The sequence below is a fragment of the Gambusia affinis genome, linkage group LG03 (genome assembly GCF_019740435.1).
Source record: "Gambusia affinis linkage group LG03, SWU_Gaff_1.0, whole genome shotgun sequence".
NCBI lineage: Eukaryota > Metazoa > Chordata > Actinopteri > Cyprinodontiformes > Poeciliidae > Gambusia > Gambusia affinis.
Genome location: NC_057870.1, coordinates 19,768,858 through 19,794,774, shown reverse-complemented (window position 1 = coordinate 19,794,774; position 25,917 = coordinate 19,768,858). Strand labels below are relative to the sequence as shown.

Below are 25,917 nucleotides of genomic sequence, written 5' to 3'. Positions count from 1 at the left end.
ATTTAATTATATCTCCTTCAAACATCACACCATTTCTGTGCGTGTGTCTGTCACGAACACCAGACAGGGCGCTTAGGTCCAAAACACCTGACGGTTCACTTCAGCTCAATAAACATTCAGGTGAAACAGTAACCAGAACTTCATAGCCAACATGTTTTTATGAACTGTGAAATGTGATTAAAAAGACTTTTTTTAATTACATGATTATATTAAAATATCATTTTATAACGTTCCTTATCATTTACACGCTAACATAAATTTTTTAGAATAAAGGATTTGACTATTAGCAGCACATTCAATAACACCAGTAGTGACCCCTGATAAATGATAAATGAGTCAGATGGAGCAATAACCTGTAGGGACCGACAGCTACAGTCTGTGTGGCTGAGTGAAATCATTCTTTTGAAAATCCACTGGCTTTATCCTCAAATCAGAATGACGGCAATCAACATGTTTATGATGTCCTGCCCTCAGCGTCTCATCTGAGCGGAGTAAAGATCAAACCTCATAACTTCTTATCACAGCTCAACAGCTTCAGTTTGTTTCCTGTTCAGCTGGAAAACAAGAGCTGCAGCAAATAAGTCCAGCAATGAGGACACCCATTAGTGAAATCCCAACATGCCAAAGGGCAACAAGGAACTTTGAATATGTTTTTACTTCCTTACAATCTAAATGTGCACAAAGGTTGATTCATGAGAAAGCTATAACTTTTCTTTCTGGTTTTGGTAAAGAAATTACTTGTAATGTGTAATAATGACAAATTATATGTGAACTGTAAAATGTTCAATATGAGTAAAAGTAAAAAAGAAACAATCTTGTAAAATGAATAAACTCACACTGAGTAAGTTGTAATCCAAAAAAAAAAAAAATCAAGAAACTTTGATATTCTGTCGTCAAGTTTGTGTTTATTGCTTTTATAGCTTCCACTGTGTAACTACTACATTATTTAATTTTGCTTCATGTTTATCAATATCTGACTTTTTATTGTGAACAAAAATGAACATAGATGTGCAGCTGTGACATTTTTGTCTTTGAGAGACAAATTCCAGCACACACACAAAAAAATCTCGGGTTAATAGCTGTTTCAAGCAAAGTGAAGCTGCAGAAATAAGTATAATTTATCAGTGTGGGCATAATAGATGCAAATAATGGGTGTGTGCGTGTGTGTGGGTGTGTGTAGGTGCGTGTGTATCTCCCTCATTCTCTTTTAACTCATGTGATGACGTTTGGGCCGCGCCGTCCTGTCCTCTCATGAATGTTGGAGAGCTTCAGGGCGATGGCAATGAGAGGACCCAGCACCACCTGCAGAGAGAATATTTATACCAAATACACACCTCCAAACATTTCACAATACTGTTATTCCTCAGTGGTAGGAGCTTAACTCCTCTTCAACAAATGAATAAATAAAAAATGGATAGCAAAATAAACAAATAAATGGCAAAATTAATCCACGGGTGATTTGGTTTCTTATTCGTGCATAATTCTTAATCTCTTAAATGATAATAATCCATTCACGACAGAACAGTTCACGATACTGAAGTCAAAACAAAATGTTTTAATGAAGACAAAGTAGTTGTAAAGCGCTTTGCCCCTGTTCTGAGTTGCAGGTGTGCGCAGGTCCTTCTGCGTGTGTAAACAGAACAGGTATAGACAGATAACACACAGCTCCCCTACCTGGGTCTCTCTGCTGTGTCTCTCAGGGTCTCTCTCAAAGCTCTCAGCATAAATGCGTATGGTGGCACCCGTCCCTCCACCGCTGCCGCTCATCCGAAACACAAGGCGGGAAGAGTCGGTGAAGATGATCCTTAAACCCTAGAATAAAATAATAATAATTATAACCTTTTCATTACATTTTTCCAATTAATTTAAATGAGTCTTTCTGACTGGTATCTAGGTAATTTTCTTTCGTTAGCTTTATAATTCAGTTTACAGAACATATATAATTAAAGGCACTTTAACCAGGATTCCTTATATCTATTTCTACAGTTGCCTCCCTGATGTGCATTGAAAGCAAATTTCCTCTAGATGTCGCTGTCACCGTGCCGTTTGTTGGTAATGAGTCATTTTAACCATGTTCAGCAGTTAAACACAGCAATATTTTTAAATGATATGGTCCTAAAAAAATTTCAACTATGATGCCAGATTTTTTGGAGCTACTGAACTAACTCCAGTTTTTTTCTTTTCTTTTTTTTGTTTTGTTTTGAAGAAAAGACCATTCAGAGACCCATAGTTTGTTGTCGTCATCTATTGAGCAAACAGGATTTGACTGTGATAGGTTAGTAAACCATATCCCCTGCATGGTAACACAAACATAATAAGTTTACTTAAAGCATTATATTTGAGAAAAAAATTGCAAGTACTTCAAATTTTGTTTCTGTGCTGGTACGTTTAACAATAGAACACCTTTATTTCATCTGTTAGCTTTTCAAAGATTTGTCAACCATATTCCCCACCTCAGGCATCAAAATGTAACAACAGTTCAGTTCAGTTTTATGGATTATTTTTAGAACAAAAGTCACATGGGCTCTCCATGCAGTCAATGAGGGGAGAACATTTTAGACCCTTTGCTGATAAACAGAAACCTCTAGAAAACTCCAGTTCTTCTCCTTTATCGTGACTCTGGATGTTAGGAGGGAAGTGGAAACAAATGTTAAAAGAGAGTCGGTGATAATGAGAGATGTCCGCCTGTCTGTCTGTATCTGGGAGTGTGCCGGCTCATCGCTAACAATAGAGCAGCAGTTATCAGCGGGCTGTCAGACTAATGCTTGTTAAAAACACGATCTGCTCCAGTGCTCAGAGGTTACGTCTTTAAATGATGTGGATTTTTCAAAAGATATTCACACCCATCAAGATTTTCCACATTTTGTCATGTTACAACCACATCTTTCAATGTGTTCGATTTGGATCTTATGTTTTTACGGACAAACGTTTTCCCCACCTTACCCTGATACTATAAATAAAATCTAGTGCAGCCAATTGTGTATGAAAGCACCCTTCACCAGGCACAAAAATTGTAAATAAAGCCTACTAGTGTGACATTTAATCTCAGTTTACATCTCAGAGGTTTGTTAGAGAACATTAGCGAACAAGCAGCATCAGAAAGATCAAGGAACACAGCAGACTTCTCAGGGAGAATGTTGTAGAGAAGTTTAAAGCTGGGTTAGAACTAGCTTTGAATACTTCACAGAGCACTGCTCAGTCCATTATCTGGAAATGGAAAGAGTTTGGCACAGAGGCCCACATACCCAGACAAGGCTGTCCACCCAATTGACAACTCTAACTAATGCATGCTATGACTTAAGAGGCAGGAAAACAAATCTAGTGGTCGAAAGAAAGTCAGAGTGTTCTCTGCTTTTAGTACCCATGTAATTACAATGACTTGCTGAGAGATTATGCAACCTTACAGTGGTTAACTTAAAACATCCAGGTGAGCAAATACAAATCAAAGTAAACAACAAAAAAGCTGACCCGCCAATGCAAATGCTTTTGTCTAAGACGAGTTGATTATAAATTTATCTTGTGGAGATGAGAACTGAAAGATGAACATGTCGGTGCCACATTTCCCAAAAACAGACAGCTGAATCTAGGGGCTTAAATCCATCCGTTCTCTGTCTGATATGCAGGCAATGCCAGATGAATTCAGTAGCCAACAACAGAGATGCTGCCATGCAACTGCGGTGTAAATCCTCCAAGCATTGTCTGGCACATTTCTGTTTGAACGCGTTTGTCTCTGCGCGCCTACTTCCTCCCCCCTCCGTGATGGAGACACTGAGAGAGACGACAGCTGATACAATTTTGTCTTGAGAGGAATGTGAGTCATTAGGGGGTGACTGGGTTGCTGGGGATTTGCCATTTTGGGGAGACTGACTAACTAGTGGCAAGACCTGCTGTATCCATACTGAGATGTGCTTTTGCTTTTGTAACTCTAAAGCGAAACGCTCAGAGTGTGTGCATGTATGTGGCTTGACAATATTCTTGTTGGGAGGAGCTAAACCTGCTGAAAGGAGATCGGGTAAGTACTAGTTGTTGTAACATTAGTTTCTAAGAAATAAAAATGATCACACCTTTATCTGCGGAATAAGAAAGGGAAAAGTCGATTGTGAAAACTTGAAAGACAGCAGGTGAGTTAAAAGGGTTGTGACAGGAAGGATGTACTAACCAAACATGTTACCAGTGTGTGTGGAGACCTAAACTGTATGCTGTGTGTATATGGACGAGTTTATGATTTAAAACTAAAGATAAGATGTGCATATCCAAACAAAGCCTCGCAGTGGGTGGTCTGCAGGGTGGGAAGAGGGAGAACAAGGGCAAGTGTGAGACCTTCTTGGGCCCCTTTACATTTTTTAAGATGCTTTTTAAACATTTTATCTTGTTTCTCCAAACCCTTACCAGTATATACATAAACGTCATAAAATGTGGTTGAGTTGTGTATTATGAATGCAATTTTCATTTCACTTTCCACTTTTTATTTCTATGTTTTCAACATGCAGTCTGTGTTCCTTGTAAGTAACACTTTCATTGAAAAATTATTTTTGAATAAACAACCTTTGCCAATGGATTTCCGTTTTAATTGTTTTTAAGAGGTTTTTTTTATTTTTGTATGAAAGAAATGCTGCCAAATCACATTTTAAAACTCAGAAAATATGACAATAAAGCACTTTATTTATTTATTTATTTATTTATTTATTTATTTATTTATTTATTTATTTATTTATTTATTTATTTATTTATTTATTTATTTATTTTCAGAAGGGGTTCAAAAGTTAGAAAACATATTATTGCTTATTTAAGATGAGAGCAGAAGTTAATGATGGCATTCACAAAATGTACTTTCTGTTGCTGTCTTTAAAAGAGCCTTATTTGTATCCATTACAACCACTGATTGGTCAACCAAATAATACTCTTTAGACTGTCATTATGGCAACTGTTAGGATGAGATATATTAGGCCGTATCCAATGAAAACCAGATGATAACTGCTATGTTTCTTCCCCTTTGTTACATATAAATTTTGTCACACCTTATGGTGTATATTTTTAATAAAACCTTATTTGTTTTAACATTTTTGGGAGTTTTTTTTTTTTTTTGTAGTTTGCAACTATTCACAGTTTACATTTCTTCAGTGCTCAGTTTTATCTCAGCTTATTTTGTCATGCGACATCCTACATCTGGAGCTGTCTCACACTGACCTGGTTCCGAGCGACTGTCCCGTCCACTGGGTCAATGTACTCAAAGTTCTCTGCCTTCTCCACGCTGTAGACATGATCTCCAACAGCAAACTTCTGATTGCTGAAAGCCTTGTCTGAGATTACTGTCTCCAGATCCCTCATCAGGTAAAAGGCTGCACGTGGGTCCAAGCCTTCATAGTCAAACCTGAAAATCACAAACAAATGGACACATATATTTAAATGAGACATCGCTAGGTTCAGGGGGCTGAAAAAAACTGAATTCTCAGAGATGATTAATGAGGGTGAATGACTTATATTTTTTCCAAATGCTGACAGATGTTTTAAAAATCATGATCGTGCATGGTCCTTATCCTAACTCATTTATCCTTGCCATTTATGTCTTGTGGGAAATATTCATCAGTTTATAAAAACCTTCTGTGGGAATATGCAGTACAAAGCTAGAGCAACTATCACTGGGGACGCTTTCTGCACAGACTGTCACAGGGGGAAGGGTGAAATAAGGACAAATTACATCCAAGCGAGACGTTGGCGTACAGTACTTAATTAGCTTTGGTAGACTGGTAGGAGAATCGAAAGCATGGTTACTTTAAAAATAAAAATAAAAATAAAAAAAAGAAATTCTTGAAGAGATTTTAATGGACCCCGTCACCTGGCATCACCCTGTCACTCCTACACCACAGTATAGGGGCTTTGGTAGTGAACTTGGCCGAGCAATTCTGTTTTAAGTCAGAGATCATGTTATCAATAGCAACCAAAACACAAGACTTTTAGCTATACATTTTAAACATCAGCAAACCAGCTTACATTAGCATGCTGCTATTAAAATAGTCTTGCAAAAGTAAAAAAATGCCTGACATACTAGAAATATCTGATTAAAAAGCAAACTTTGAGCTAACAGAATTAAGTTATGCTATGTGCTATGCTAACATCAACTAATATCCTTTTGCTAAACCAATAGAACCCGATATTCCATCATTAGTCTCACCTTTTAACTTAGACAACATTACATCTAATATTGTGATAGTAGCATTTATGCTATCAGTGACCATAAAATGCTAACATAACCTACAGCAGCAGCATTAGCATTATGGTTAACACGTTAACATATGCTTCAAGCAGATTTTTTACTATCAGTTGCTTAAGATGCTAAAATTAGCAAACAGCAGTGTTACAATACAGTGTAATACTGTATGTATTAGGTTCTGTAGATCCTTTCTGCCAAAGCAGCACCGTCCACAACAAACTTGAACATACTTGGATTATGTGAATTATAAAACATTTAGTTTTACTTCAGGATAAATAAAGTATTATTAAATCGAATTCAATGTGAAATCCATTCCTAAAATGTTGACATTAGACTTTTGGATTTGAATTGCAAACATTTACTTGTTAGTTCACAATGCACTGATTTGCTCTCGAGCCATTGCTATAGCATTCACAATTTGACTGAAAAGATGAAAACACAACATTATCACTGCATTCAGAAACAGATGACTGAATGTCTTTCAGAGATCATCACCTGCAGAAGTAGTTGCGTCCAAATCTGGCCCAGTGCTCCCTGACAACCTGCTCCACGCCTTGTTTCCTGGCTGCTATGATGGACAACCATACCAACACTGACCACAGGCCATCTTTCTCACGAATGTGGTCAGAACCTGAGGAAGAAAAGGAAACAGAATATCACATTTCTTGAGAAATTTGTTTTATAGTTTCTGACAAAGCATCCAAAGAAAAGCATTTGTCTCCCATAATCTTGATGTTAAGCAAACTATGGAGAAACAGCTTATGCTACCCTCATTAAGATAAATGACAATATTTAAGCAAGAACGCAGCCAATGAATTCCTTTAAAACATTGTTGATACAGTCTGCATTAGATTGCAGGGTGCTCGACTGCCCAATGCATGGGTGACTTCCATACATCTAAAGAAGTCACAGACAGAAAAAAAAAATATTGAAATTTTTGAGAAAGTCTGAGATAGATCCATGGTTACTTTAGTAAAACATTGCGAAACCATTTTGTTTATTTAGAACAGGCAGGGTCCATAAACAACCTTCCTGTGTCAGGCCAGCCTACCTGCAGCTTTTTTCCAATTAAAATATTACGTCTCATCTGATATAGCCGAATGCTGAACATGGACTTAGTCGAAATGGTGAGGGGCAAATCTACCCATAATCACTCTCTGTTGGGAGTTACAAAGAGTTGCAAAAGACAACGCCAAACATGCCAACACAAACAAAGTCTGCTGCTTCCACTAGATAAAGACACACACACACACACACCAAGAAGAAGATCACCCCCAAAGTCTCTTTCACAAGAAGGCTCTCAAGAGAGACAGCTGCACCATAAAGGTATCTCAAAGGTTAAGAATGTGACAGTAATGTTTCCATGCTAGAGCTAGAAGTGGGAAAAGGACTCCAATGTTTATGGGTGTCTTTCTAAGTTCATTACATCTGTGAACAGGGAAAAAAAGCATCTTTCTGTCTCTTCTACTCTGTAAATTAGCCTATACAGTTATTTTCCTCGTCACGGACCGAAAAGATGAGAAGAACTGTTGATCCCTGTGTCCGGCTCCATCAGCATACAGTTGTTAGGAAACTGACAGTTGTGATTATCTAAGCCCAGCTTTACTGTCTGTCTACCCTTTTGTCTGTTGCTCACTTTCAAAGAGGGTCACCCTGTAAAACAGATTCAAGATCTGTATCGTCAAAGCACAGCTGCACTCATTAATGAGCGCTCGTTGCTGCAGCGATTTTCTTTTTAGCTCAGCTCTGCCCCTTCATCACCTGCTGCTAAATAGCCCTTAAAAACATGTTAACATAACTTTTCTCCAATGTTTTGACGAAAATATTTTTGCACAAACTCTAGCAGATGATTCATTAATAGTTTTGCTTTTTTTTTTTATCTGAAGATCAAAGGCCTGGATAACGAGAATCCCAGTGTGCAGGAACGTTGCAGTTCATTCTAGTGAAGAGCGGGAGCGGTGCACAGCTCTAATGATTTACTCTGCAGGGCTCTCTCGAAGCTTTTTGCCTTACAAGGATAGACAACGAGTGAGCTCCCAAAGTCCTCTGGGCTCTCAAACTCTCTGCTTACTTTCCTCTCATCTCGGTCGACACGTCTTCAATTCAGACTCAGCCACCGTCTGTTTTCTTCTCTCATGTTCTCACCTCCTAGAACCTTCTGCTTTTACCTCCACGGTTTTACTCTTTGACCCATAAAATTGAGTTGACCAGAAAAAGACAAAATAGAAATGTACACTATAGTGGGTCAGATTTAAAATGACAAAGGTCAACAGCAACAACGCTCATTATTTTCAGAGTTTAAATTGCTAAAATATAAGTTGGAGTTAAAATAATTTCAGGCATCTACAGTGTGTTAACATGCCTTTGAATTTGCATTTACTAAAAAACATTTCCTGTGGGGGTCTGTCGGCATGTTGCGGTGATTCACGAAGCCCCTGTCTCCTTTTATAGCAGAGGAATGAGGATTATTTACACATGCGGTGAGGGTCACAGCCCTATCATCTATTAGAGTTCTCTGACTAGGGCTGAAGGCGACCAGGATGTACTGCTTACAACTCTAGACCTGAAATAGACTGAAAGAGAAGCAAAGCTGTGACTCTTAGGCTGACATATGATATCACATATCACTTGCCCGTTTGGCTGTTCCTGCACTGATTATTAGATCCCATGCAGTGCTTTGCAAAAGTGTTCATATACATACCTTGAACATTTGCACATTTCCTCCAATATACAATCACAAATGTCAATGTATTTTTCAGAGCTTATGTGGTAGAAGAACACAAAGAAGAAAATAATTGTGAAGTGTAAGGAAAATTCTTTTCAAATCTGAAAAGTGTGGCATGGTGTTGTGTTTAGCCCTTACTTGGATACCTTGTGTAAAATCTAACGTAGTCAATTGAACTCAGAAGTCAGTTTTGAACATCTCAGACCTCTGTTCAATCTATTAACCAAAAAGATAAAAAGTATGACACAACTTAAAACCTACACTGTGACCTGGGAAAGGAGTGAGGCAGCCAAGAGGCCCAATGTAACTCTGAGGGAGCTGGAGAGATTAATAGCTCAGGTAGACAAAGGTCAACTGACTAAACCTCCACTCCACAAACCTGACTTATAGAGTCAAGAGAAAAGTTCCTTCTTAAACTAAGCTATTAAAGTCTCCTCTGAAATATATTGTTTAAAACGTAATGGACACAGGAATGGTGGAAGATGATCCAATTGGAGAAGACAAGAATTCAGCCATCTGGCCAACTGCAGTAACACAGTTTGATAGAAAACTAAGCTTTGGATTCAAATGTATTGACAGGATTATTAGTTATTGCATTCTAAAAATTCTGGCAGACTGGAAAGAAAAAGAAGAATAACTGAAAGAAATCCATTTCATTGTCTATTTTCAGTCTTTGCCACAAGCCGTGTAGAGAACATAGCATGCATAGAGGAGAAACAGGTGAAACAAAAATCTGAAATGTTGTCCTCAATGCAAGCAATGGAAAACAAACTCTTCTGAAGTCTAATCCTATGCTGGACTCTTGGGACTTTGATTCTTCTGTTTCCACTGATGCAGATTGTCTTATGAGGTAGTATTAAACAATATAAAGCAGCAGAAAGACTTTCAGAAAACCTACCAAACTCCTGATCAAAACTCAGAAACTTTACAAGAAAGTATATATCCTTAGATGAAAAACATATCCGATTAAAAGAGGTTGAAGACTTCTGCACAAGTAAGTAGTAAAGTAAAAACAACTCTGTAGAAGCTGATCAGTGCAGTACTAAAATGTAGGATTGTTTTTAAGGCACCTTGACAATAGTTGATCCACTAGGAAAGGGGGTGAGGGGAATTTCTCAAGCACAAAACTTCACAAACTCTCCAAGCCAATCCACAGATTTGCATCTATGATCCTTTCTTTCCTGTCCAACAGTCCGGTTCTGCTTTTCTTTTTTATTATTTTAACTGCACAAGACATTTTAGCAATCACAAATCTCTCTTTATGAGCCTTTTATGTTCGGAGTGTGTCCTTGTGTGCTAGATCGTACCAGTTCCAAAGCTCTCCTCCCCACATAGGGAACAGCGCCCAGAATCCATCAGGTTCCCATAGTACCTCCAGCCTGTGGGAGTCTCATAAAGGGCCAGCTTCATGGCTTTGGCTACCCTACAAACAGCACAGAAGAGAGAGAGAGACAGAGAGAGAAGCAAAAACAAAGTTTGTACCTTTGCTTTTATCAGATCAGAAGGGTGAGTGTTCAAGCAAATCCTCTGACCTTTCAAATAAAGCAACCCAAATGCTGCATGACAGCAGTTATCTGTCAACGGTTCGTCCAACAACTTAATAAGGCAAAACACTGCAGGAACAAAATGAGTCAACCTTTCACTCTATGTTCTCTGAACACAGGCCATGTAGTCACCAAAGAACAGGAGAAAAGAGGGATTATGAGCCTGCATGTTTATACATCCTGTAATGGGGTCATGAGGAGTGAGCTATGTGTGTGTGTGTGTGTGTGTATGTCAAATATGTGCAAAAAAAAAAAGGCAAAGGAGAATCAGGGGCTTTCCCCAATTGCAAACCGTTTTCCCTATGAAATGTTTATTTCTGTAAGAAGAAAATGGCAAATTTCTGGGATTAATGTTTCCAATTACAAAACTGAAGTCAAATAAAAATTCAGAGTTGATCAAGTTTCAAAAGTGCCAGAATTCAGTAAATAAATATAATGCTAATTAAATAATTATGCGTGGTCATTTAAATAAAATTGAAACACACTGCTGTACAAAAATAAAGTCGGGAAGCTAAGAAATGTAAGAAGTTATTTAAATTTAAATTCTGGCTTTAATTTTTATGACATGTATATGGTTCTTTCAGGCTGTGAGAGAGAGCAATACTTCAAGCCGAAAACAAGGTGGCAAAATAAAATATAGCAAAGTTTGGCGACAGTAGGAATAATAAAGTACAATGTTATCATCAATACTACTTGTTGCTACCCACACACCACTGATACGTTCTCTATGATCACAGCAGAACGTAAACACACATGCCTTCTCCAAAATTTCTTGAAGCAATATTCAAACCAGCAAAACAGATGTTTCAACCAAACGGGCAAAAATGTGAACATGTCAGTTCTTGAAAACCCACTGGACTATTTCTGAATGTGGGTGGCTTTTAGGGGTTTTAAGTGGTGGTGAAAACATCTGCATAATAATCTTAGACATAAATAAATCCCTGCAGTGTTTGGTGCAGTTGTTTACAAGTAGAAGGGATGAATTACCAAATATGAGTAAACCAGCTTGATCTCCCTTTGGGGATGCAAGCACTGGAACGGAAAGCCTGGCATTCCTTAAAAGAAAACAAACAGGCCCCTCTGATGAGCCTGTGCCGTTTTAAATAGCACGTCCACCGGCCAAAATAAGCCAAGAGTCTCAATGCAGGGGGATCGGCTTTCAAGCTAAATTGAAGACAACAACAAAAAGTGTGAGAATCAGTTCTCTTTTGCCCTTATAGCAGCATTGATTGACTGAGAAAAGAAGTCCAGAACATAAACAGCTCACAGTTAAAGTAACTGCACGCCCCTTCGGTCACCGTGGTGCGCTCAGTTTGAGCAGCTGATGAGTGAAGGCAGAGCTCTTCATTTTGCCTTGAAAGAGGAGCAGCAGCTGGTTCCGTATCTTATCACACATTTCCAGCACCATCTTCAGGGTTGTCTCTACCTCTTATGTGGCTCTGGTTTCAACAGCGGCTTGATTATATTGTCCTGCTGCACGGCCCCAAAATCAGGAACCTTTGAGCCAAGTGAGCCTTTAGGGCGGGGTGGGGGTATATCTGCTGTATACCACCTTAAGCATATTTGACAAACACACCATGCTATTTTAGTCAAATAAACAATGTTTGTCAAAGAGGAACAATAGAAGGTTTCTATTTACATATCCAATCGTCTGGTGTTATTTTGAAACCAGTTTCTCACAATAGCAAAGGATATGCTATGAGATAAACGTCATACGTGATTTTGTTTACACTGGTTGCCAAATGTGCACATGCATATTTTAAAATTTACAGATTTTGTGATGTAGAAAATGATACCCAGATAAATCTTTTCAAATGCAAAAAACAAAACAAAAAAAAAACAAAACAGTACAGACCAAAAGTTTTGGTCTGTACTGTTTATAAAAAAAAATTGGTTGCAGGGAAAATACTAAAAGATAAAAAAAAAACAACCAGGATGCATAATCATGCACAATCTTAAACAATATTTTGTCATCCTACAGATCTGCTGTCAGATATAGTTCTTGATCTCATTTCAAAACTGTATTTTCTTATGGTCACGTTATTGCATTACTTAGGAAAAATAATGCTTGATCACACTGTAGAGTTGAAAAACAAAATAAATCAAAGGTTTTGGGTCAGATCTGGCAGGAAATCAAAAACTATTCATCAATTTTAACCAAAAGAGTGGTACTTCCACCACAATGCTGCTCTCGCCATTTTTCACAGTGTTCATGTTATTCCTTTGCAAAAGTACAGTGTTCCTTTTTGTCCCAACAATACAGTTTAGAATTATGGCCAAAAGTTAAAGTTTGATTCAATCAGACCATAACTGAATTAAGGGAGGTTTTTAGTCAGACCTGGATGTTTTCTTTGTAAGAAAAGTGTTTTATTTTACAGCCACACTCCCTAGACCAGATATTTGAACAGCTGGTTGTTGTCACATACAGAGAACCTGTATTATCAGGAAGTTTATGCAGCTTCTGTGTCTTGTCTTTTAATCAATTCTAAAGGAATGTCCAGCTTAAGACAACATTGCACACACTTCTGTTGACAAACAAAACAAGGAAACATTTTAAAATTTTCAATGGTTTCAGGAGTTGATAATACAGAGCACTCAAAAAAAAAAAAACACCGTTTGGAAGACAAGCAGACCCGCAGTATCACACATCCTTCACCATACAGTGGGCATGAGGTGCTTTTTAAATGACATATTGGTCTAATTGGATAAAAATGAATGATTCCAGGAATAGTCTAAGTAGCTCTTAACAAACTCAATATGTATATTTGTAAGGATAAAGCACTGCAAACAGCCAAATGGCATGTAGGTAATTTAATTTAATTTAATTTAATTTAATAATGCCAGTTGAAAACTGGAAAATGGCTGTTAAAATTTAAGTGGTTGTCTCTCTTCTAGAAAGATTTTGTTCCCTCTTTTACCATCCCGCTCTATCTGGCAAGATAAATGTAAATCCTCATCGAGCCCAATGACCATCGATTAAAACAAGAGAACCTCTGTCTCGTCTCATATTCAAACTCTGAGAAAAGAGAAAGACGGATTACCAATTATAAGGTCCTAGAAAGTCTGATCAAAAAACAAAAGTATATACATTCTAAAAATCTCTTCAATTACGTTCATTTGGGTTGTTGAACATAAGATTCCCCTCCTCCTCCCACTCCAAAAATTGAACTAACGTGCAGAGTTAGATCATGCTATTATAACAAAAGTGTCATGGATTTTAAGTGTGTGATTAAATCAGAAAGTGAATAAAAAAAACTTTTTTTTTTTTTCATAAGTTGAACCTGATCGACTTGTTGTAAAATCTTTCGTCTTAAGAGCCAGCTTGTTGACAAACAAGCTCATAAAATGCCACCAATAATGCTTGAGTGTATAAAGCACTGCTTGGACTTAAACCTTACAATGTCACCCAAACAAAAGCTGCAGCAAAACATGAGCCCTTTTTGAGCTTGATGTGAAACATGTGCCTCGACAAAAACCTTCACTAAACCTCTGGTCTTATTGGCCGTTGAGCTGATGGACCACGGGGTCAGGAGCAGGGAGAAGAGGAAGAGAGAAGGAAGTGACCCATAGCAGGCACAACACAACGGTAAGAAAAACTTTAATTTATGAGATGAAAGTTAGGAGGATACAATCGCTTTTTCTGTTGTTCTTTCATTCTATGCTCAGGATGTTTTCCTGTGACACCCAAAATGGTTATTCTTAAGGATTGCTATAAAACAAATTAGAAATATTTTTAAATTTTTTATAAATTTTGTGGTAATTCAGTCATCCCCGTAGGGGTTAAAGTAGCTAGAAAAACATGTCACCTTTTCTGGCAGATAAATTCCTTACGTTTCTTGAATATGACTGTACATTTTTCAAAATATAAACAATTGCACACAGAATGAACACGGTTGCGTTTCTACAACACTGTGCTTGACTAGCCAGAAACACAGAGCGGGTGTGTGTGTGGGGGGGCGGGAGGGGTCTCAGTCGAAACTCCCAGAGACACTATCCTAAAAAGGCTCACACTTGGGTTGACTCCAACATTGCACACACCACACCACCAGGCATATCAACACTTCCTGGAGTTTGTCAGAGACATGCAAACTTTTCCCTGAGTGTTACATTAGGAACATGAGAGGTAGCAGTGCAACTGAGAGCTGAGCAAAGTGAGTGTTGCAAGTGTAGTGGGTATAAAACTATAGGTATGTGCTGCTTTGTGAGAGCACAGTGCAAAGGAAGGTAAATTATTCTAAGGGATATTTCTCTTTTTGAAGTACACAAGAAGTTGCATAAATGCATTGCAAAGATGAGAAAATGGGCTAGCATTTTCTTTCACCGGTACTCATTGTTGTCTATTTCTTATTCAGCACAACAAACACTGTCTCTAAAACCACTTTGAAGCTTTTCAAGGTCAAATTTTAAATAAATGCTTAGCTTTACAGGTATTTCATAAATATGAAGGTCCACCAAACCCATAAGGATAAGATCAAATATGGTCTTGCTGACAGGGACAGGATGTTTGTATTAAAGCAGGACATGATCTAAAGTTCTTGTTAAAAATAATCAGTAAGAGTTGAGGTTGTATCTACGTTTAATTACAGAACATCGGCCACTCATCAGTTTTAAATGATAAAGACTAAGGTTTTTTTGTAGAGTTTGCAGTCAGTAAATTAGATTTCTACTAATCTTGTTAGAAACACTGTTTTGTGACTATATTTATAGGTCTGACTGCCTGACTTGTATCCCTTCTGATTAGTTAACTCTATAACAACCAGCACTCAGAGGAGAGCTCCGCTGGGACTTCTCCAGCTGAGAAAAACATTAATGGGGATAACTTTAGCTTCATCACATGCGTTCAGTCAGCACTCTTTGCTCGACTCTTGTTTTAAATGACAGGCAGTATTTATGGACAGAAATAAAATCAAGAGTTTGTAGGAGATGGGGTTTTAAGTGGACTCAACATGGGGAGTATCTCTTTTTCAGATTTCGAGCTCCTTAAGAGTTCATGTAAGAAGCCATTGTATCCTCAGACGACTCCTTCCTTAGTGTGGGTTTGTGTGTTTGCTGTACCTGTCGAGGGCTGTGCTGGTGGCCATACTCCTAGCAAAGCCCCTGGTGCCATGTTGTCTGAAATAAGGGATGGTGGAGAGGTTCGCAGCTATGACTGCAACCGAGTCCGAAGGGTTCACAAAGAAGCCATTTTCTCCGAGGATCGTGTACCGGTCCTGGTACAGACACACCATGCAGAAAATCAAGAGTCACATTTAGAAAATACATATTATCTTTTAACTCCTTTTAAACAAAAACTGCAAAAATTATATGCATAAAAAACGAATCACCACCACACAGATCAGATCTTTGATGCTCAGACACTGATTCAGCACTACAAAACTGGCTCCTTCTGTAAAGTATTTTAGGTATGACCTGGGCAAGCCATCTGACTGCCATAAATACTTACCAAATATGTAACTGAAAATATTCCCTCCATTTATTTATACCATTCATTCTCTGCTCATTAAACACAGGCTTGTATAAAGCTAGGAATGAGATATGACTCTGTATTCCTCCATACAGGGCATAATAGCTACATTTCAATAAAACAGAAAAGTCTAACGAAGGAGAATCTACCCTGTCAGATCTTTGAATAATAAACAGCACAGATATGATAGAAATTTCATTATGATGTGATAAACAGAAAATTTTTTTTTGTATTATTATTGACAAACCCTCATTGGTTTTTCTGCCTTTATGAACAAGCAAGCAATTAAAAATAAGCATTAATTTCTGTTTTGGACCTGTAGGCAAGTGACTCTTGTCTCTGTCTGACTTAAAATAGTCAAGTCTGATCACTATCAGACCTGCAGCTGATTTCGAAGCCAACAAGTTGGAGTGTTGATATGAACACCTTACCCCATCTGCATCAAACGCCGCTCCAAATCCAAACTCGCCCCCTTTCATAGCATCTACCAGAGAGGTGGCGTAGGTCAGGTTAGGCTCCGGTGGTCGACCACCAAAGTCCTCTAGGGGGACGCAGTTGACAGCAGAATTGGCCGGTGCCCCGAGCTCGTCACACAGAATCCTTCTTACATAGGGACCCATCACTATGCCAACCAACAGAGGGAATATGTAAAGCAAGTAGTGAAATTATCTTGATTTGTTGTAAAGTTTATTACACTGGGTGCCTAACTCACCTCCATTCATGGCATCTATGTGTATCTTCAGCTGATCTGGTCCTGTGAGGAGACTTTTAATGGCAGAGAAGTCAAAGATGTTTCGCAGCATTTGTAGGTAGACTTCAACTGAGTCTACGATCTCCACTGTAAAGACAGAGGAAACTATGTAGGACTGTGCAGAATTGATATCTGACTTATCTCAAATACATATTATTCCACTTAGAGGAATATATATTTGCACATCATGCATGAGCTTTGTACCTCTAAAAGGTTTGAACTTGTTCTCAAGATCAAACTCTTGTCTTCCAAGCCTTGAGAGATCAATGCGCAGATCTGGGCAGATGGCATACTCCTCCAGAGTCCGGCTCACCTGAGAGATTCTCTCCATCACCGTGTCAGTAGACGGCCCTTCCAGGCAAAATTTTTTATTCAACTTAACACCCCAAAACCAATGGTTTCAACTACTTCTGATGTCCAAAACAAATGCAAAGTCTTCACCTCCGTTAGCCACGTTGAACTTAATTCCAAAGTCTCCGCCAGGACCTCCGGGGTTGTGGCTCGCCGTGAGGATAATTCCACCAATTGCCTTGATTTTCCTTATGATGCATGACACGGCAGGAGTGGAAAGAAGGCCATTGAGACCGATTACCAGACGACCAATCTGAATGGAACAGATGGCCGTCAGAAATAAAACATCTGCATTTTACTTGTTATACAGCACCTTGAAAACTGTTCATCCCCTTGAACACTTCCAGATTTTGTTGCGCTACAATCTCAAACCTCATTGTATTTTGAGGGGACTTTATGAGACAGACATCAAAGTGCTCCATAGTTGTGCAGTGGAAGGAAAAGAACACAACAATTATAAGCATGTATTTTGAATGAGTTTTTTTTTAACTGATGTGAAATAAAAGAAAATGAAGATAGAAATGTGGGAGGCAAGAAAGGAGTGTGGAAGTTTTTTTTTTATCATTAATGTTTCTAGACATTTTTTTGTTGAGATTTTACAAAGACCACCACACATTTATCCATAATTAGGAAGCAGAAGGAAAATGAAACATAGTTTCAAACAATTTTTTTTTCAAATAGCAAAAATAAATGTAGTTTGCATGATTAATACCCACCAACATGCATCATAATAGGATGGTGTGTCCAGTGTGGATGGACAGCGGTAGTTTTTCAACAAAACGTTTGATTTTCCATGTATTTAACCAGAACACACCTCCTCATAGTTGTTGTGTCCTCTTCATCACTTGTAACAAACCATGACCAATTTTCTTTCAACAACATTTTTCTTCTTGCTGCTCTTCCAAATGTTGTCCCGTCATGAGATTCATCCACCAAAGTTGTGGATCTCTTTATTTCCTCCAGAATTACTATGGTCCTTGTGGTCACTTTTCTGGTTAATGCTTTCCTTGACCAACATGTCAGTTCAGGCTGATGCCAAAGTCTTGATCAGTGATGGATCAAACACAAATCAATTTTTCAGAACTTTACCCCAGACCTGTCTGCTGATGATACCATTTCTCAACTCATGCTCTCTAACAGACCTCTAAAGTCTTCGGAAAACAGCTGGTTTGATCTCTTTCTCTCCACTTCTCAATTATGAGCTACTTTGTTGGTCTGTCACTAAAAAGACAATAAAAGTTTTGTAGTTGCAATACGACAACATTTGAAAAAGCTACTGTTAATACTTTAAGAAGTTACGCTATAACATATATCTACGTAAAAATCTTTGTTTTGACCCAAAAAGGTTTAAAAGAAAGAGCTCCCAAAATTGTATCACTTTACAGAGCCTAATTTACTGTAAGCTTTATCAAGTAAATGATCTCCATCCAAGTAGGTGGGTGGACACTCTCTATTTATACTTAGCGTGCTACTTATAAAGTGCTAATACCTACATCCTGCACATCAGCTGCTCTAAATAAGAGAGCCCTCAACACAAAGGAATTCATCCTCCTGAGAAAAAAGTTGATTTTATAAAGGATAGCTTGGGGTAGTGAAAATCTGAATTGGTGTGAACTCAGCTATGAGAGTAAATTAGAAGGAAATGGAAGGCCTGCGTTTGTGTGCCAAGTGGTGATGCTTCATAGTTGGGTCTTTTCCACACTCTGTGACAGGGGTATCCCCAGTGTGTACAGTTCAGCTGTGGAGAGGTGTGACGGTGCTGCGGGGGCGAGCTGCTGGTGCGGCCGAACGTAGGCAGGAAAAGGAGCAGGATGGATGGAAGTGCTGATAAGGCTGACATCAGGAGACATTTGGCCAAGGTTAGCAGAAACATAAGGACCGATGTCAACAAAAAATTATATTCCCTTTAGCTCTTTTTTTTCCCCCTTTGGAAATAGTCCAAGGTAAACTTCTCACAGCACAGAATTTTGGAAGCGGCTTGGGGAGTTTCCTCTGAGTTTTCTTAATCTCTCGTCGTATTTTTGTAATCAACAGCTGACATTGTTACAAGTTTCTTCTTGTTCTGTAAGTGTTCTCTAAGACACCTCAGACACCTTCACACAATAGCTGTATTTATATTGAAATTTACTTACACAAATGAGGACTCTGTTTAACAATTAAGATATTTTTTTATTACAATTCCTTGAGCTAGATTTTGTTTGTGTCACCTAATCTGAGTTTGAGGACAGACCAAAGTCCAGGTTGTAGGTCAGGAGGCTTATGATAAAGCATATTTAATTAATGATAATAATTTAAAAAAAGTAATCTGCAATTGCTTGGGAAGAACACGCAAGGAGTCAGGTCACCAGACCAACAAAGGGACACCAAAACAACAGTGCAAAAGCAAGAACCCAGTAGTGTGTGACGGAGAAAAAGGAGCTTAAATACTGTGGAACACGATTACTAGACGAAGAAAAGGCTGGAAACAGAATGAGGCTGAGGAGAGACTAAGCAGGAAGGTTGAGGAAAGGAGGTAAATATTACCAAGGGAGAAACACTGAGCAAAAGAAAAGCAAGAATGAAAGCTTAAACAACTAAGTGATCAAAAGTGGAAACAGAAACAAATTCAAAACCTCAAACACAAGATCATGACAGTTTGGGATTTTCAGAGTAAATATATGTCTCAGGTTTTTTTTTTTTTTTTGGTTGTCATTTTTTCTTTTTGAAAAATAATTTTCTTCCCACCTCACATTACTCACTACTTAGTATTTTCTTTCCTCCACATTCCTTAACGAACACATTTATTATAAATAGGATAACTAAATGTGAACCAACCAGCTGTGACACAATGTGGGACATGTGCTGAAAGGTGGTGTGAAAATTTATGTTTCCAGCCTAAAAATAAACACAATCGACAGGCCATAGTCCTTTAACACTAAAACCCACAGCCAGATGATCTCGGTCTACTCATTTACTTTTAGTGTAGCGATTGTTTAGGATTTTATTATTATTAATCTACTTTATATTTCCTGATTAATTTTATAGCTTTTGGAGGGATTTCATTGGTTATTGTGCTTCCAGGATTGTGTGACTCCATTTGTTTTTTCGTTTTCTAAATGTTGGCCTTTGGGCGTTGGAGACTTCCCTGCTTTATTCATTTACTGGATATTAGCCAGATATTAGAACACAACTTATTCTTATGTGCTGCTTAAAAAACGTAGAGCCAATAATTAGGTGGGACATAGTTTGAACAACGGACCAAATGACTTAAGTACTGCACACCCAAATGATGTACAATATTTAGTGAACTTCTCCAGCCCTCCTTACCCCATTGGCAGCTGCCATCTGCACTATCACCTCGATGGCAGCCCGGCTGAAGTAGCGGCCGTCGCTGCCCACCACCATGGTGCAGCCCTGTCTGTCCCGCAGGTCGATGGAGGACAGGAGGCTCTGGATGTAGTTCTGCAGGTAGTTCTTCTTTCCCTCAAACACCGCAGTCTTCCTCCGCAGCCCGTTGGTGCCGGGCCGCTGGTCCTCAAAGGGGGCGGTTTGGACCGTCACCACCGGGATGGGGCTCGTCTCCATCCTCCTTCTTGTTTTCTATCGCGACCCAGCGGGGCTGTAGCAGGCAGCTCGGAATAACCGATTACGAAGTAAAAAATTAGGAAAAAAAAAAAATAATAATAATAATGAAGTTGGAAAGCAAAAAAATTGTGGAGTCCAAGTGGCTGCTTACAGCTGAGGAGGAGACCGAAAAAGTTTATTTTCACCTTGACAACTAAAGCCAAGAGAGGAGCATCCCTCTATCCTGACTGAGCCCAACAGCAAAGCTCCCTCTTTTCCTAATAAGAATGAACAACTGACGACAAGAGGAGAGGAGAAAATCAGGGAGGGACTGAGCTTTCAGTGTTACAATCAGCTGAGCCTCACGCCAAAAATAGACATCTGACTGAAGGGAGTAGAGGAATTGTGCTGGGGCCCGGAGTGCAACCGGACACTATATCTGTGTCTGTACTGTCCTGCCACCCTGGTGAGAAAACACACTTAAAAAACAAGCGGTTACACCTTAGGCAAAAAAAAAAAAAAGGAAGACTGTCACGTTTTCATTTGAGTTGTGAGGCTCTCCACTCAGGATGGCACTGCCTAGGAGCCCCATAAAACGAAAAATTTTAAATCATCAGGGTTTTTCACCAAAATTAGTTTTCTTTACCTTATTTACATGTCCAAGCATTGCAAATGGGCATCTATAGAATAATATTGCTATGGGCATCTATAGAATAATATTGCTATGGGCATCTATAGAATAATATTGCTATTCACCTCAAGTGACCAACGGCCCTGAAGTTGGTATCTAATTTCCAGCTTGAGATTTCGCCCCATATTAAAGGCTTCCTTCTGTACGCAGAGAAACTACACCCATTTTAAAAATGTATACTGGTCATACCTGGTCATCTCAAACAGTCTTTAAAGCACTAGCTATTTGAGATTTATTAGCCCCGTATTCTATTGTTAAAACACAAAACTAGCATTTGAAAAGCTCTTTTGGCATTTGGATTGATCTATTCTTCACTGATTGCAGATGTTTGAAACATAGTTTCATTTATTATTGTTGGGTAGAGCTACTTTGGTGGTGAGATCAGTGTGGCTGGTTGTGTAGAGGAAGGGACTTCCCCAGGACAGCATTCATCCAAGAACCACTTATGTCTTTAAAAATGTGAATACTTGTTACTTAGATTTGAGTGAATATTTCTTTGCGGAAATTTTGCAGTTTTACCAGCTAATCATAAATCCATATACCTTGCCAATATTTCAACAAATTGTTAACAAATAGTCAAACATAGCTTCTTTAACAGTTAAGACATCTGAGTTACTTATCTCCTAGTCTAAAGGACTGACAGGTAGCAGGAATAATAAAGTACCACCATCAACACAAATAAGTCATTTTCACTGTGACATTTTGGTTTAAATAAACTCACAGATGTAGATAAATGCAAGAGGAACAGAGTGAGCATCCAAGAAGTTGTTCAACCTCACAATATGCGTGAGAGAATATAGCAGTCCGCAAGGCGTGATGGATCTAACAGTGAGGAATATAGATGTTTTAACTATTTTATGTCATTCATTTTTGTAAAAGTTAATGCAGCAACGTTTTTATTTATTATCCAGGGTTTGTACCCTGGCCGCTCATCTTCAAATCTATGGATCTGTTTTAAGAAACAGTGCTACCTAGTGGACGATTAGAAGAAGTGCATCTTTTTTTCCGTTCAAAAAAGATGCATTATTCAGATTGGCTAAATGATTTCCTAAAACCCAAACAACACTGAAGAGTTTATTAAAATCTTGCACTTCGCTGTCTAATTGACAAATAAAGTATAAAAACGAAGAAGTATGGCAGCTAAAACTTCAAGAAAAAGCTGGTAAAGACTTGGGAAATCTAGCAACCTCTGTAGCCAGAATGCAGGTTAAAATGGTTTATCAATGCTTCTGTTTCTTCTTTAACATAAAGGCATGAACTTACCAACTTCAGTTCTTTCTCTTTTTTTCATTTTTGTGTTTCAAACTTCATCACATTTGCATTTGGAAATATTTTTTGATATTTAACTGTGTAGTTTTTATTCTGTATGTTCTTGTTTATGAGTAGGTCTCTGTATGTGTTTTCTATTTAATCATTACTACCATTGCTTCTACATACTAAAGTAGTAAACACAACAAATATATTTCTAACTTTTCTCTATTTTTTCCACATCAACCAAATAAAAACCAACTCAGAAAAATATTTTATGAAACAAGAACATTTTAATCATAAATATACTTACAGGCTTTAAAAAAAAATTCCATATATATATATATATTTTTTTTCAAATCATCACGAAACCAAAACATACTTCTCAAACATTTATTTTGACACCCTAGTTGGTAGGAAAACAATAAAACAACTATTTTGTATCACCATCCAATATCACAGATATATTACCACTCTTCTTATTTACATAATAAAGCACATAAATATCATGCAACCAAAAAATTTCTTTAAGAAACAGACAAAAAAACAGTGTAAAGTGTCTCAGGTGGTCTCAGCATTGAGGGACAGAATGTAGGAGATGCTCGTTTATTAAAGGAGCAGTGCTCGGCATTGCAGGCCTGTAGTGCAGGTGAGTCTTTAAAGGCTGCAGGAACGCTGGTACCAAACGGGATGCCGGGTTTGACATCAGATGGCCAAATTCAAGGCCGCCGTGAAGAGAGTGGAGTGGATGTGGGTTTTGTGCACCGCTGGGAGATGGTCTGCTCATGATGCTGTCGATGCTGAATGAGCACTTTGCTTGAGCGCCAGACTTTGGCTCTGTTACGCACGGCTGCGCTCTGGAGTCTTTAGGCCCGCTGCTTTTCTCGTTGGCGTTTAGAGCACGCGGTAAAAGATGGTAAGAAGAAGGGGGCATCATAGTGACATCCTGCAAGGGTATGTACCGAGCCGGAGCAGCGGGTAAGAGATTTACCTGCCCCTGTGCGCTATACGGCTGTCCGTACGGTCTGTAGCTGCTCAGGTTAGAGTAAAACAATCCGTCTCTGCTGAATTCCGGCTGGTTCCTCTTGAATCGCTTCCTCCTACGCAGGAAGCTGCCGTTGTCAAACATATCCTCAGACGCAGGGTCCAGAGACCAGTAGTTACCTTTCCCCGGGTTCCCGGGCTCCCTTGGGATCTTGATGAAACAGTCATTGAGAGAGAGGTTGTGTCTGATGGAGTTCTGCCAAGCTGGGAACTTCTCCCTGTAGTAGGGAAACTTGTTGCTGATGAAGTCGCAGATGCTGCTCAGCGTCAGCTTCTTCAGTGGGCTCTGCAGGATGGCCATGGTGATGAGGGCGATGTAAGAGTACGGAGGCTTTACCGAGCCACTCTGAGCCTTCCTGGGCGTCGGAGCGTCTGTGCTGAAGCTGCTCTCGCTTTCCCCAGAGGAATCGGGCTCTGAGGAGTCAAACTCAGCACCAGATTCTGTCGAAAATCCGGCGTCCGTGGAGCACTCGGTCCGGAACACCAGCTGGTGGACAGGCTCTTCACTGCCCACTATATCAATCTCATGCTCTTCCACAGACAGTCTAGTTTGGTGAGGCGCCTCAGATTCACCGGACAGAATCATAGTCGCGCCTAAACTTTGTATGCCAAAATAAGCGTGACGGTGCGTCGTGCGTAAAAGCGCGTTTGTGATCTGCCTGTCTAAACACAAGGCGGTTTGCTGTAGTGAGCGAAGAGGTTTTATAGACAGGGATGCTTCTGCCCTGCAGGCCAGTCCCATTAATCCTTCGGACCTATCAGAGCCCCCTCGCTGCAGGGGGCCACAGCAAGATAGGGCGGAGGGGAATGCCTGGTTGGTGCGAAGGGTCCTTTCATCCCAAGAATGGCCGAGTGAGGCATTCTTTAGGATACCTGTTAGTTGGGAGATAGTTGGAACAAGTTGGAAGAAAGAAAGTAATTACTAACAGAGTCGCATCCAGAGGGTAGCAATGTTGGGGCGCCTAACAATGCTGAAGGCTGAGAAGAACAGAATTTTGTAGTTAAGGGAAAAATCATCAAGTTGAAATTACCCACGGGTCACAGCATTTTTTTTTTATTTAGTTATGATGCAAATATAACTTAGTTGTGATTTTGTTTTGTTGATCTACTCAGGAATTAAATGGACATACAATATTTTATGACACAAACTGACTGTTGTAGGGTGTTAAATTAACCAAGTTCTACTTACGCTTTCCCAAATAAAATAATCCCCCCCCCCCCCTCCTTCCTTATTTGTAACAAATTTTGATTACAAATTACCACACTATTGAGGTGAGGAAGGTGAGCATGATGGAAGCGCTGGGTGTTAGTGATTCGATGGCGACATGTTCTTCCACTTTGGAGTTGCCATTGAAAGCAACAATACACTGTAGGCCTCAGTAAATAACATCTTCACATCTTGGCCATTATAAAGAATAATGTTTTGTCGTGATACTCAGTTATCACACAAGAAATTCTTTATTGTCCTACATTTTATAGGCTAAGATCAAAGGCTTACATCTGCAAAGAGGATACATGAAACCAGTTTCTCTGCTTAACCTCTTAAAAAATAATAATAAAAAATAAACAAATCATACACCATATTCAAGCGTGAGGTGTTCCAGGTGGATTTACAACCTCATACTTAACTCGTGATAAGAAACCTACTGTAGCCTACTGCTCAGTTTTCCACCTCTGGATGCCCCGCGGGTGGTGTGACCGTGAAAATGGTGGTGGGATGGGGCTTCCTGCAGCCAGCGGAGAGAACAGGCAGTATTTGCTCTTAATGAGGCCATCAGCATGAGAATCAACAAGGAAACGGTTCAGCTGCGTGAAGCGCTCCGCGGTGACAGGGCTCGGGTTCAGCTGAAAGGCAGTGTTCAAAGCAAGGAGCTCCAACAGCGCCACCAACACACAAAAAACGAAGAAAAACACAAAAAAAACAAACAAACAAATAAAAAAAAAAAACACGCTGTTATAGTATCTGCATTGCAATTAATCAACGTGGAAGGGCTCCACCCATTTCCTACTGGGCCTGTTGTTATTCTGTGCGTGACAGGGCTGATTCTCACCTCACAAACCAATGCTCCCATGAAGAGCAAGGGGGAAATTATTTGCAATCACAAACATACAACCAGCATGCATGTATGTGATTTAATGAAAACCTGCAAATGTCTGTAGTCCTTAATACACCAGATTAATAAAACAGAAAACCTGCCATTTAGTTCAAAGAAATCATCTGATTTGCTTTTACCGTACAAGCCCTGGAGATCTCTCTGGTCTTCTGATGGTATTTTAAGTGAAAGCTGAAACTCATTTTTTTTGTCACCTTTAGAGCAACTTTCTTTCAGAACAAAACTTGTTCA

At 39.1% G+C, this 25,917-nt stretch overlaps 2 protein-coding genes across 2 annotated transcripts; both read right to left on the bottom strand.

Annotated features, from left to right (window-relative positions):
- Positions 1-885: 885 nt before the first annotated feature.
- Positions 886-20,902, bottom strand: pgm5 (phosphoglucomutase 5). The gene is made up of 11 exons (XM_044112626.1): positions 20,353-20,902; positions 17,137-17,299; positions 16,900-17,046; positions 16,657-16,782; positions 16,376-16,566; positions 15,536-15,690; positions 10,244-10,359; positions 6,707-6,842; positions 5,188-5,371; positions 1,675-1,812; positions 886-1,302 (listed from the first exon to the last, which is right to left on the bottom strand). Exons 1-11 carry the CDS (start codon positions 20,608-20,610, stop codon positions 1,213-1,215), a joined length of 1,704 nt encoding a protein of 567 aa, XP_043968561.1. The 5' UTR covers positions 20,611-20,902; the 3' UTR covers positions 886-1,212.
- Positions 20,903-23,099: 2,197 nt separating this feature from the next.
- foxd5 (forkhead box D5) lies at positions 23,100-25,880 on the bottom strand. Its single transcript, XM_044112620.1, has 2 exons — positions 25,811-25,880; positions 23,100-24,445 (listed from the first exon to the last, which is right to left on the bottom strand). Exons 1-2 carry the CDS (start codon positions 25,866-25,868, stop codon positions 23,100-23,102), a joined length of 1,404 nt encoding a protein of 467 aa, XP_043968555.1. The 5' UTR covers positions 25,869-25,880.
- Positions 25,881-25,917: the final 37 nt, after the last annotated feature.

What these genes read in the sequence shown, in the direction of transcription:
- foxd5 (XM_044112620.1), bottom strand. Translation starts at nt 25,868, where the DNA reads ATGAGTTTCAGCTTTCACTTAAAATACCATCAGAAGACCAGAGAGATC. An exon ending in CAGAGAGATCTCCAGGGCTT is followed by an intron (nt 24,446 to 25,810) that starts GTACGGTAAAAG and finishes CCCAACTAACAG; the next exon opens with GTATCCTAAAGAATGCCTCA.
- pgm5 (XM_044112626.1), bottom strand. Translation starts at nt 20,610, where the DNA reads ATGGAGACGAGCCCCATCCCGGTGGTGACGGTCCAAACCGCCCCCTTT. An exon ending in AGATGGCAGCTGCCAATGGG is followed by an intron (nt 17,300 to 20,352) that starts GTAAGGAGGGCT and finishes TGTTCCATTCAG; the next exon opens with ATTGGTCGTCTGGTAATCGG. An exon ending in CGGCGTTTGATGCAGATGGG is followed by an intron (nt 15,691 to 16,375) that starts GTAAGGTGTTCA and finishes TGTCTGTACCAG; the next exon opens with GACCGGTACACGATCCTCGG.